The sequence below is a fragment of the Mauremys reevesii genome, linkage group 11 (assembly GCF_016161935.1).
Source record: "Mauremys reevesii isolate NIE-2019 linkage group 11, ASM1616193v1, whole genome shotgun sequence".
In the NCBI taxonomy this organism is placed as follows: domain Eukaryota; kingdom Metazoa; phylum Chordata; order Testudines; family Geoemydidae; genus Mauremys; species Mauremys reevesii.
Genome location: NC_052633.1, coordinates 69,263,281 through 69,277,287, shown reverse-complemented (window position 1 = coordinate 69,277,287; position 14,007 = coordinate 69,263,281). Strand labels below are relative to the sequence as shown.

Genomic DNA, 14,007 nt, shown 5'->3' with positions numbered 1-14,007 from the left:
ACTGTGTTTCGCAAGGACAAGGTGCAGTTGTGACCACATCCGGCTTTCCTCCCTAAGGTGGTGTCGGCCTTTCATATCAACCAGGATATCTTCCTTCCGGTCTTCTTTCCGAAGCCACACTCATCGCGAAGGGAGCAACAATTGCACTCCCTAGACGTCCGTAGGGTGCTCACATTTTATATCGAGCAGACAAAGCCCTTTCTTAAAATGTCCCAACTCTTCATCGTAGCGACAGACCGAACGAAGGGCCTACGCGTCTCCTCCCAGAGGATTTCATCTTGGGTGACGTCGTGCTTCCACACCTGCTGTGACTTGGCCCATGTTCCATCGAGCCACCTCTCTGCACATTCCACCGGGGCTCAGGCTTCTTCTGGCTTCCTGGCTCACGTACCCTTTCAGGAGATATGTCACGCAGCTACCTGGTCCTCGGTCCACACCTTTGCCTCACATTATGCGCTGGTCCAACAGTCCAGAGATGATGCAGCTTTTGGCTCAGCAGTTTTGCATTCTGCAACATCTCACTCTGACCCCACTGCCTACGTAAGGCTTGGGAATCACCTAAATGGAATCGATATGAGCAAGCACTCAAAGAAGAAAAGACGGTTACTCACCTTTGTAACTGTTGTTCTTCGAGATGTGTTGCTCATATCCATTCCAAACCTGCCCTCCTTCCCCACTGTTGGAGTAGCCGGCAAGAAGGAACTGAGGGGCGGGTGGGTCGGCAGGGGTATATATCCGGTGCCATAGCAGCGCCACTCTAGGGGGCGCCCAGCCGACCCACCGAGTGTTGCTAGGGTAAAAATCTTCCGACGAACGTACACGCAGTGCGCGCACACCTAATTGGAATGGATATGAGCAACACATCTCGAAGAACAACAGTTACAAAGGTGAGTAACCATCTTTTCTGCTGTGTAGAATAGCCTTTCTCTCCATTGCTCAAAAGGTTTTAATGGATTTGTGGCCTTTAATTACAATGATCACATTTGCCGTCTAGTTTAAGGAAGGTGGGGATGGTCCCAATTTCTATAGCGCACAAGGCCCAAAAGTTCCTTAATCTGACCTTGCCTTAATATTATACTTGAGCTTAAATGTGGTGCTCATTCGGGCAGTGGAAGAAGAATTTCAGTTGTCCAAGCTTAGTGAAGACTTAAACAGGATCCTAAGGCTTCAAGCTGCTTTGCCAAAAGGGTGGAGACACTTTCCAATGGAATGGGATGGTAATATTCCAGCAAGTCCTTCAGAGTATTCTCTTGCTCCAACTGGGATCACTTCAGTCTTATTTGGGTTGGGTTTGAGTTAGGTGTTCATTCAGGTGATGACCTGTTGGCATTGTGACATATATATGATGTCGATTGTTGTGCCTGGATAGCAAAATGTACATCTGGGCATTATCAACATACTGATGACAGCAGAGTTTGTGGCACCTCTGAAATTCTCCAAGTGGTCTCATGTAGATATTTGATATGGAAGGACAGAATAGATCGATGTGGGCCTCTTTTAAGGTGAGAAACTTTTAAGAAGAGGTCCGGTTGCTATCATCACACTCTGGGTCCTGGTAAAGAGGAATGATAGAAGTCATTGTAGTACTGTACCATCTTCTCTAGCTATGTCATATAAGTGGGTCAGCAGCACTTATGGCTAACTTTGTCAAAAAAACCTGCATAGAGATTGAGTAGTTACAGGTTTGGAGTGAAAGTGTTAATGCTTATAGTCATCAAGTGAAAACTGAAATGAGTATGTGACTCTTTTGTAAAATCACTGTCTACTGAATTGCATAATTGTCTTAGCTGGGGTACAAGGTATTTTCCATATTATTTGGCTACCAGTTAAAAAAATTAATTTTTAGATTGTGTGTACGTATAAGGTCATTTTTTTATTCTAGTCCACAACTGTACACATCTCTGAATCCATTATATGTTGAGGGTAGTCCAATATCTGGCAAGGAGAGTCAGTTTATTGCTCTAAAACAATGAATAAAAGACTTTTCTGAGCATGAGTGTTTATAATCGTAGTTTACATGCCTTAACTGGCAGTGAGTTCCAACCTTAGGTACATCAAAATCAAAGTTAGAAATATACTAATTGATGGATCTAATGGTAACTTTCAATTATCTCTTTTATTATTGCTGTTCTGTTATGGTTAGAATGTTTGTGCAAGAATTTTCATTGTAGTTAACTGTTTGCAATCACCTAGAAGACACTTCATGATACTGTACCATGTGGAAGGCACTATAAGCACAAAGTAACGTACAATATGGCTAAAACTTTGACAGTGTAATTTAGAGTTAATTGGGACAGTTTAAGGCAGGGATGTCAAACATGTGGCCTGCAGGCCCGTTCCAACCTTTTCTTCTGTCTAGCAACTCCCTCTATGGTTTACAAAAGTTATCCAGCCCACGTCAGAGCATCTGAGAGGAAGCCAGGATTGGGAGGAATATTATACCTGACAGGGCACAGGTACTGAACACCTCCTCCTTCCTCTCCTCCCTCTATACAGCCGGCAGCACTGCAATATTGCACAGATGAGACTCAGATGAGGCTCTTTGACAGCCTCACACACCCTTTGCCCTTGCCAGCATTGCCAAAGCTATGCAAGAGTGGAGTCCATACTCCACTCCGTACTGTCACTGAGCCATGCAGCACCAGAGCGAAGATGAGGCTTCTTTTCAGCCTCCATCCTCCATTCACATCTGCTGCTATTGCCACTGCTGCTGAGTTTACAGGATTCATGGAATCAGCTGCTTCTCTGACCCCCTCAGATGAAACATGAAGCAGAGGGAGAAACTCCCAAAGAGAAGGGGAAGAGGAGAGACTCTGCAAAGGGAAATGTGGGCAAGGGAGAGACTCCCCCAGGGGTATGAAATTCCTAAATATTGTGGGAGAGGGGGAAGGAGGGCTGGCATTAATATATACAAAATGAAACAGCAGATAGGGAAAAGTCTCAAAAAAGGTGGAAGATTGAGATGATTGCTCAGGGTGGAATGCACAGAAGCGTAAGTTGATGAGGAGAGGAAGAAAGGTTTCATACATATCTTTATTCTAAAGAGAGAAAATAATTATCTTTAACTGATCTTGGTTGGGGCCTCTAAATGCTACTATAAGACAAATAATACATAATTAAATGCAGTATTTAACTTAGCTAGGCACAAACTAAAATCACACACAGTGCTAAATTTGCCTCTTGTCGATGAACTTTTTATTCCCAGCACATGAACTGTAACTGAACTGGTAGTTCAGCCCTTATCACTGAGGTCTTATCTAATGAAGGATTCAGAGGTGTGATGTTAGTGTGTGCTAACTCAGTCCTTCTCAACCAAGGGTCTGGGCCACACTGGGGGGCTGTGAGCAGGTTTCAGGGGGGGCCCCAAGGAGGGCCAGCATCAGACTCACTGGGGACAAGGGCAGAAAGCTGAAAACCCATCACATGGCACCGAAGTCCGGGGCATCGAGCCCAGCCACCTCGGGCTGAAGCTGAAGCCTGGGCAGCTTAGCTTTGCGAGGCTGCTTGTGGCGTGGAGCCCTGGACAACTGCCCTGCTTGCTATCCTCTAATGCTGGCCCTGGCTTTTATATGCAGAAAACCAGTTATTGTGGCACAGCTGGGCCATGGAGTTTTTATAGCATGTTGGCAGGGCCTCAGAAAGAAAAAGGTTGAGAACACCTGTGGTAACTAATAGTATTTAAAATACATTATAGACAAAGCACTTGACCAGTTTTGGCAACTCTTGATGGCAATTGTCTGACTTGTTTACAATGGATTTTAGAAATGTGTATGTTAGTATGTTTTAGGTAACAGCACATCATAATCCTAGTATGAAAAAGTCTAGAATGTGTTTGGCACCCTTGGTTTAAAGATCACTTGCATTAATTTTTTTCTTTTCTGGAAGGATTTTCTATATATTACCAAGGCAGCCTATAAGGACAAGACAGATGCTTGTTCTTAATTGTCCTGTGGTGCTAATTTGAATTTAGCAGAGTGTAAGTCTTCCTTTCTAAGAGTGGTAAGGTACCATATAGCAGTGGTTCTCAACCAGGAGTACACGTACTCCTGGGCGTACACAGAGGTCTTCCAGGGGGTACGCCATCAACACATCTAGATATTAGCTTAGTTTAACAGGCTACATAAAAAGCACTAATGAAGTCAGTGCAAACTAAAATTTCATAAAATGACTTGTTTCTATTGCTCTGTATACACGATACACTGAAATGTAAGTACAATATTTATATTCAAATTGATTTATAATTATATGATAAAAATGAGAAAGTAAGCAATTTTTCAGTAATAGTATGCTGTGACACTTGTATTTTTATGTCTGATTTTGTAAGCAGGTAGTTTTTAAGTGAGGTGAAACTTGGGGATATGCAAGACAAATCAGACTGAAAGGGTTACAGTAGTCTGGAAAGGTTAAGATAGCCATTGCTGTATAGAATGTTAAAAATAATAAATTTTCACTATAAACTGTTTCTGTTAGTCTGGAACAAATAAACAGTGATACAGATTAAATGGGAGATTCACCCAGATTTAATCTCTAAAGAGAGGCTATGTGTGAATGCCTCCTGGTGACAAATGTTGGTGTTCCTGCGTTCTTTATTAAAATATATGCAATATTTTTCTAAAAAAATCCAAAAAATTGCTTACGGTAAGCAAGTGCGCATTAAAGTAGCCATATTTTTATAGAAAATACATTTTGCAAAATGTGTGTTCTACATGTTATATAAACAATTCTGAAGTATTTTTTATATTTTATTAATGTGGTCTTTATTTCTTGAAAAGTTTCTCATTTTATCCCATTAAATATTTACTGGTTTTAAGACTAGACTTCATTGCTTGTAATATTACTATTTCCTGCTTATTTTCTGTTCTGAGGTTATGAGCATGTCAAGTTTATTGTGTCCAGACTTAGATTCCACCCTTTTTTGTGACAAGCTAGCATTGTTGTTCTTAACATGGATGCACAGGATGAACAATAGAAATCAGTGACCTAGAAAGCAATTATTGAATGTTGCGCATACAGTCAGTAATCTACCCCCTTTGCTTTCAGTGGACACTGAATGCTCTTTGTTCCTTAGGATAGAAAGAATTGGACTTCCATAGTTTCACAAAGGAAAACAACACTTTAAATAGGAGGAATAATGGCTTTTGTGGCCCCCGCCCCAGCCTTCTCTTTCATCTGTTTTACTGAATATCTGTTGTGTATGTAAGAGATTGACGTCCCTCAATTGCTACAATAATGTTCCTTGACTTGTTTTATTAGAGAGGACTACCTCTATGATACTTTTCTCCCTGGAATGTGAGACTACTGAAGGAATCTAATACTTTCAATGATGTTTACTGATTTTTCTAAACTTTGTTTTCCTCTTCTTCCTAGCAGTCTGTGGCTAAACAGTAGAACTCAATGTTTATTACCAAATAAAGCTGTTCAGCACATTTTAGATGTTTTTAATTCGGGTTTTCATCCAGGATTATGTCACTTGTAGGCTGTTCTGATAGGGATACTGTCAAGGTAATAATCATATTTAACCCCTTCATTCCAGACTCTTTCCTTAAGGAATGAGGTTGATAGGGAGAAAAACATTGACATAACAGGGAAATAAATGTGGGTGTGGGAGAGCTGGAATCTGTGTTTTGACTTAAATAAAAGAACAGTAAAAATCAATACAATTCTTTATTCAGACAAACTCAAAAAATTGCAACAGCTGTGGCTATCTTATTTCCCATTTTCTCCTTCCTTCTTGACTCTCATATCCAAACTCCCTCTAGTGTTCTGATGTTGTGTGTAATGCTAATTGAATACAATGGTGTAGTAATGGGGGCAGCTGTGATTAAGAAGCAGCCGTGCAGAGCTTAGAGGGAGCCTCAGAGTTATCCAGTGAGCATGTGATTAAAAGGTTAGTGTTTTTTTTACTTCTAAAACCTTCTGGGCTTTGAGCAGATAATTACATACCATAAAAGGGGCATGTCAGAACTAGAATAAAACAAACATCTTACCAGTATTACTTACTGTATATATTTGTAGAATATTCAGTTATAATTACTTTTAACATTTATGTTATTAGTTTACTTTTTGCACTACCTTCCTTTACCTGACTGGCAGTCTTGGGGCATGCCACCAGCATGGAAACCAACCTCTACTGCCCCCTGAAAAGTGACATCTCCCTCCTCTGCAAAATCATGCAGGCTGAAGAGGCACAATGCTCAGCAAGATGAGAAAAAAAAATGAGAAAACACCCTTAGATTGAGGAACAGATAATTCCAACAGACATTTCCACCTTTTTGCTTGATGAGGTAGCAATGGCTGCTATGTCTACCTGACCTGACTATTATAAGACTTTTCAAGAACTGCTGCGCTGAATGGTGGATACCTTTGAGATTCCAGTTGAAATTGTGCAAGAAAAATCACTCAGACTGCTTGACATTTTGTATATGGTAATGCCTGGAAGATTGGCCATTAGATTTATTTGGTAGGAAGAACTACTCTTCCTCAAATTTACAAATGTGTAGTGCTAATTGTTAGGCTGTCTTAGTGAAATATAAATTATGATGTCTCTTAGTGACATCATAAATTGGGACAAAATATCTTTTTATTGAAAAATTTCCCCCAAACAGCAGAGAAAACTACCAAAGAGGTCCAGACAGCTCTTGAGAACTCCTTTAATATCAAGACAAAGGAAGTTGTGCACTTCCTGAAAGAGTCATATGATATTCTTCAGTCTTTGGGGATTTATACAGCAGTCCCAGGAAGGAAACAGCCCAGACTGCTGAGTTATTCTAGACGGGGCCGCTCCGCTTATTACTATAGTGAACAACGATCCTCTGAACCACCAGGAAAAAGTAGAGATTTCAGTGGAGGAAAGCCTCTGCATAGTCACGCTGTGTCCGTCTTAAAGTAGCAAATCTGACATGTTAGTCAAGAGCCACTTGGAGCATTTAGAGGATCTATTTACTTGATCTCCCTTTCCCTCCCCTTCTTTTGGCAGTTTCCTTTTTTATTTTCTGGAGACTTGGGATCACATCACCTCAGGATCTTAGAAATAATCAGAATGTGGGTGTTCCATTCAATTTCGGAACCTTCCTAACACCCAGCCCTCTTTAGGGACCACTCATGAGAGATTATTAAAAATGAGTTTACATCTAAATCTTGGAGCAATAGATGTGCCTCTAGGGTTCAGAGAGAAGGGGTTTTACTCACATTTTCTAATCCTGAAGAAGGGGTATGCCGCCCAATTCTGGATTTGAGCTGTCTCAACACCTTAATCTGCCACTTAAAATTCAAATCTCTAACCTCTCTAATCCCATCCTTAAATCCCCCAAAATGGTTCATGCTGTTAACCTACAGGACACATACTTTCACATATCAGTCTACCCTGCACACAGAAAATACCTGCGATTCCAAGTGGGAAATTACCGCAATTAGTACAGAGTCCTGCCCTTTGGTCTTTCAGCAGCACCAACAGTAGTCACCAAGTGCTTGGCAGTCATGATGGCTCACCTGAGAAAGCAAAGGGTATAGGTAGACTCGCACCACAATGATTGGCTCATTTGAGGGAGACCAGTGCAACAAATGAATGACTCAATTTCATATGATCCTACAACTTTACACTAAGCTGGGTCTCAGAAGCAACAGAGAAAAGTCAACTTTAGTGCCAACCCAAAGGATAGAGTTCGTAGGAGTAGTGTTAGATTCCACAACAGCAAGAACTTATCTGCCATAAAACAGATTCAGTACCATTGTAGGCCTCATCAACCAGCTGCGGGCTCACCCTTGAATGTCAGTAAGAGTTTGCCTCAGTTCTCTTGATCACATTGTTTCCTGTATTTACATCACATAGCATGCCAGACTACACCCACCTTACAGAAGTAGTTGAAAATGGTGTAGCTACCAAACACACATCACATGAACATGTGCGTACTGATCCCCTGAGAAGTCCTCTAATAGTTAAACTGATAGAAGGACTCTGTGCAGGTTTGCAAACGTGGACTGTTTTCTCCACTTGTCACCAAGGCACTGCTAATAGATGCTTCTGTGCTCAGCTGAAGAGCTCACCTTACTACCTTCAAACCCAAGTCCCATGGGCTCCTGAAGAGAATTACCTTCATACAGTATACTACAGCTCTGAACTGTTTGATTAGCCTGCACAGTATTTCTCTCTGTACTGAGTGGACTGGCAGACCAGGTGATGACAGATAACACAATGGTGTTAGCAGACAGGGAGGAGCACAGTCATTAACTGGAAGGGATAGCGACGTTCAGGCACTTATGGCTGGTCTACCTAACATCGCTTTCCATAAGGATAAGATGACCCTTAGGCCTAACCCTGCATTTTTACCAAAGATTGTTTCAGGCTTCCATTTAACTCAGGTGATTCATCTGCCATTTCCTTTCCCAAACTGAAACAGGGGGAAGCCAAACTGCATACTTTTGATGTAGTTGACAGAGCAAGATGGGTACCTAGAAATCACCTACTACAGGACAGGCCCAACAAGGAAAATAACAGAATCAGAGTGGCCATCATGTACAGCCCCCAGCTAAAAACTGCCCAGCACATTATCAGTGATCTACAACCTATCCTGGCAAACAATCCCTCGCTCTCACAGACCTTGGGAGGCAGGCCAGTCCTCGCTTACAGACAGCCCCCCAACCTGAAGCAAATACTCACCAGCAACTACATACCACATCACAGAAACACTGACCCAGGAACCAAACCCTGTAACAAACCTCGTTGCCTACTCTGTCCCCATATCTACACTAGAGACACCATCAGAGGACCCAACCATATCAGCCACACCATCAGAGGCTCATTCACCTGCACGTCTACTAATGTTATATATGCCATCATGTGCCAGCAATGCCCCTCTGCCATGTACATTGGCCAAACCGGACAGTCCCTACGTAAAAGAATAAATGGACACAAATTGGACATCAGGAATAGTAACATACAAAAGCCAGTAGGAGAACACTTCAATCTTCCTGGACATTCAAAAGTCGCTATACTTGAACAAAAAAATTTCAGAAACAGACTTCAAAGAGAAACAGCAGAACTAAAATTCATTTGCAAATTTAGCACAATTAATTTGGGCTTGAATAGGAACTGGGAGTGGGTGGCTCATTACAAAAGCAGCTTTGCCTCTTCTGGAATTGACACCTCCTCCTCTATTATTGGGGGTGTACTACATCCACCCTGATTGAATTGGCTCTGTCAACACTGGTTCTTCACTTGTGAGGTAACTCCCTTCCCTTTATGTGTCATTATATAATGCCTGCATTTGTAATTTTCACTCCATGCATCTGAAGAAGTGGTGTTTTACTCACAAAAGCTTATGCCCAGATAAATCTGTTAGTCTTTAAGGTGCCACCAGAATCCTTGTTACCTTTGATGTAGTTAAGGCTCTGTCATTTTGCTGAGCAAAACAAAACCATTCAGAAGCTCCTCTAGGCTAATGATAGCATTTGCAGCTAGAATGAAGGATCAGGCAGTATCTACCCAAAGATAATTTAAATGGGTCTCTAACTGTATTAAATCATACTGTGAGTTAGCTAGATTAGATTCACTCATGCAGTTTAGAACCCGCTCCATCAGAACAGAGACAACCTGTTGATTCTCTGAGAAGCTATGAGGGAATCAGTTCACATTTTATACAGTATAATTCACTGGTAGAGGCATCAGTGTCAGACACGCACTTTGGCAGAACAGTACTCCAGTCGTTATTGAAATAGACAGCAAGCACCAATCCTCCTTCCTACGAGGTCACTGCTTGTGAGTCACCAGAAGTGCAATACATTTGAACAATCACTTGAAGGAGAAAGAATAGATACTTTACCCTCCAGTAAATGGGATTCTTTGAGATGTGTTGTCCATGTGTATTCTGTGATCTTCTCTTCCTCCCTGCTGCCATGGAGTCCTGTAACACCTGGATTCTGTCTTGACAAAGAAACTGAGGGACAGTTGGGCCCACTCTGCTGTTTATTCTCCCTGCACGTAGAGTGCAGATGCAGCCCCAATGGATTTTGCTGATAAAAAGAATCTGATCTCGTGCATGGCATGCATGCACACCAGTAATGGAATACATATGGACACACCTTTTGAAAAACCAATATTAATTTATAGTAGGGCAAGTAGTTGTTTTCTCATTTAGATTTTTCTAGGATACTATTGCACGGCTTACTTTTGAATGAAGTAAAGTTGTTTTTTGGGGTACGCTAGTTCCTTGCAGCAAGAGAAATGGAGCCTAGCTGTTTGTGTTCAGTTGCCAATGTCTCAAAGTATTTCATCCAGCAATCTTCCCAGTAAACTTGGGTTCTGGGACTATTAGTTCACAGCCATTGGAAGGGTTTTTGTGTATTTAGAGAGTTTTACATGTAGTGTTTTACAAATGTTAACTAATTGTCACAGCACCCCTGCGAAGTAGGTATCTTACAGATGGTGGAAAAAAGCCAGAAAGGTTAAGTAATTCAGAGCCAGAATTAGAATGTTGTCGTCTCTTGTTGTCAGTCCCTGCTCAGTCCAGTAGTGTTCTCACATTGTTAAATTCTAACCCTTGTAACTAGGTGCTCAGCTAAGAGGCTAGCTCAGCTGCAGGCAGCCACCTGTGAAGGGAGCTGGGAGTAGCCTTAGCTCCATAAGGTACATAGAGACAGATGCCAGAGGGAGTAATTGGGTATGTTTGTGATAACCTGTGGTCTCTCAGAAAATTACTCACTGGGCTTTGCATGCCAAAAGGCCAATTCTGCATAAGAAGCTCAAAAATTAAGTAACAAGAAAAAAATTGTTTCTTAGCATGATCATGTCAGATTAATTTGTGAAATGTGTTGTTTTCTTTTAAAAATAAATAAATATATAGTTTATCTCTTTTTTCCCTAGAGGTGGCTGGATCCAAACAAACCAATCAGGAAACAATTAAAAAGTGAGCAAATATATTTATTTGGTCTATTTCAAATATAATTTTTATTGAATAAGGATTTTAAAGTAACCTGATTAATTAGAAATGCTTTTGTTAATTCTAGGAGGATCTCCTTACAGTTTGAACTTCAGAGTCAAATTTTTTGTGAGTGACCCTAACAAGCTCCAAGAAGAATATACAAGGTAGGTTTAGGTAGTTTACCATTGCAACATTCTTCTAGGAAATTTAAAAGTGGAACTAAGTATTATAAGAAAGCATAATTAGTTTTTTGAAGGTATTACTTATTGGAATTGTCTCTTAAAAACCTGATTTATTCATGTTTTTTGTAGTGTGTTTAGGATTTTCCATAGCTGATAACTAAAATTCACATGCTGTAAGCCCACGAACTACACAAAAACCTTTAAAATGAAGCCTTGAATACATAGTGTAGAAATCTAGTGTACATATGAAATAATCTCACAGAGAAAACATTGTTCAGGTAGACATAGGAAAAGAAAAGTAAGAAAGGGAAGAGAAGAAAAAAGGAAAACTTTCTTTCTCTTACTCATCAATGGGTACAAATTTCATTTTAACCCATATTTGTCTCTTATGTTTGAAAACATCATAATATTTCTGAAATTATGCTGACTCATCATTCCTTTTGTATATTAGTTTCTTGCTAATTTTTTTCAGCCATGCATATCAATCAGTCTTCAACTTCACTTTTATTAGTATAATATGGAGACTTATGGTGATACAGCAGCAATCTTAGCTGACGCAAATACAGTAATTTCGGTGTGCCTACTGTGTAGTAATGTGCCTAAGGCTCAGATTTTTACAGGTCTTTAGGCATTTCTGCAAGCAGTGTTGCAGTACCTAACTGAGTTAGGAGCCTAAATCTCATTTTAAAAGGGATTTAGGCAACCGTAAAAAAACTTTTTCAAAATGAGGTTTAAGATCTTAAATCAGTTAGGTTTTACAGTGTTGAGTGCAGCAACACCTGAATAGCTGTACTAATCTGGGCCTAAATTGTATAAAGGGAATGCTCAATTGGTACCAGATTAAAAAGTTGTGAATGTCCTGTATTCTTAAGAGGTGTGCCCAAAATTTTCAAACCAAGGTGTGTAAATGTAGATGCCTCCTCCATTTTTAGGCACCCAAGTATATGCAGTCTGATTTTTTTTTCAAATTGCTGAGCATTTACAACAGAAGGTGACTTAAGTGGGATTTGTAGATCCTTGGTCCCTCTAAAAAAACCCAGGAAGGCCATTTTTATTTAGGTTCCCAAAGAGCCTAACTTGTCCCATGTCTGTTGTTAGAATAGGCAATTTTTTTTTCTTTTCAAAACTTAGATAAAATATATGATGATATGTCATAAAATATATTTTCCAGACATTGATGGCCATTTTCTTACCAGCACTGACTGTTGCTAATCAATAATTCGGTAGATGCTATCTTTCCAATCTTTCTGGCTGTATATAACTTGGCACAAAGGCAGACGAAAACGTCCTAAAATTGCTGTTAATGTTCATGGGACCAACAGACGTGGGCAACAAAGGGGGCATACTTTTGGCTGCCTGTTCATCCTCCGTCCATTGAAATAAACTCTTGCTAGCAAACAATCTATTTTTAACAGGTATTAAGATTGTTAACATATTTAACATTTATTAAGGTTGTTTTAATTTAACATAGCTCCATCTTCATTGTTCTTACTATTTAAGATGTGAATGCATTGTGCAAGCTAATTTAGACCTACATTGCTAAAGTTGCTTTAATTTCTATTTATTTCCCATTTTGTTCAACAAAGTAGAAGAGGTTTACATGCCTTAAGTCAGTGGTCCCCAACCTTTTTGTGGCCAGTAGCACATTCATGTTTTCAGAAGAGTGTGGCGGGCGCCAGCAATTTTTCAAGGCTTATTTTGTATTTGTGCATTAAACAATATGAAAAACATCATATTTAATATTACATAATATATGAATCGCTAAGATAAAAAGGGTAATTTTACATGTAAAAGTTATTAAATTAAATTATTCGTCAATTACTCTTTCACCTTACCATGTGAATTTGCTCTTTTTTATCTACCTGTAAGAAAAATTAAGGCGTTTTTACAAAATAAATACCATAAACAGTTTACATCTTATTTATTTTAAAAAAGTAAAACATTGTTGAACTGCTGATCCAAATATATTTATTATTCTTACTTTAGTATAGAATGAAGTCTGCAGCCCTGGAGTTCTCTGTCTCCGGCAGACGCGGGGCCACGGCTTCTCTCCAGCTTAAGCCACGGCCCCGCGCCTGCCAGGGACTGAGAACACCCTTCAGTGTTTTTATACCTTCAGTTTTACATGTCATCCTGAACTTACTATTATGTGTGATCAAATGAAGATCCTAGAATACTTTTTGTGTGCATTAGGGGTTTGTTAGGCCCAATGTCCTCGATAAGTGCCGATTTGCAGAATTCCATTCTGGTCACTTTACATGCACCCTGTTTCTACTCCTGGGTACAAAATGCGGTGTTTCTTCCCCTGAATAGCTGCCACATTGCACCCCAGAGGTAACTGCATTTCGCTTATGGATGGGTTGGTTCCTCTGTATATGCAACCACATTTGTAAAAATGCTCGTGGGGTTCTTCACTATTGTTAACCTACTTTAAAAGTCCATATCAGGAACCCTTACATAACTATTATAAGGCAGTTGTTGTTCACATACCAATTTGTAATAAAATGAAAGAATCGGTAAAAATCCTCTTAATTTTTAATGCAATAAATTAATTCTAAATGTTTGAATTCTGTCATGACAGTAAATATTAATCTGTTAAATATTTTAGTACAAACAGTGCTTCTGATAATATAAACAGCTACACAAACAATTATTTACTATTAATTTACTGTCCCAAGGCCTGAGTTGTATGAATCTTTGTGTTACAACTGTCAAAGCAGATGTGCAAGAAGAAAAATACGCGATGGGCTCAATACCAGGACCTGGGGTGTCGCAAAGCAGTGTTACGTACAAGAAAGCAACCACCTGTTGTCACTATACCCCCTATTATGGGGGTGGTTCTCATTTGCAGTGTGTGTGCTTTGCCACCTTTCTAATTTAGATTTAAATGTTCACTTCCTTTAAATCCT

General features: G+C 40.0%; 1 protein-coding gene across 7 annotated transcripts in view; it reads left to right on the top strand.

Moving 5' to 3' along the window:
- Window positions 1–14,007, top strand: part of PTPN4 (protein tyrosine phosphatase non-receptor type 4) — a 302,113-nt gene that overhangs the window by 72,871 nt on the left and 215,235 nt on the right. For 4 of the 7 annotated variants that reach the window (XR_005586213.1, XR_005586214.1, XM_039494795.1 and 1 more), the window contains exons 4-5: window positions 10,859–10,901; window positions 10,981–11,080. Coding sequence is in view for 5 of the 7 variants with exons in the window: in XM_039494795.1 (XP_039350729.1) it covers window positions 10,859–10,901; window positions 10,981–11,080 (143 nt within the window). In the remaining 2 variants the exon portion in view is untranslated. Of the gene's footprint in view, window positions 1–1,213; window positions 1,503–10,858; window positions 10,902–10,980; window positions 11,081–14,007 lie in introns of those variants that run through there. The other 3 variants (XM_039494797.1, XM_039494800.1, XM_039494799.1) reach the window with 2 other exon arrangements.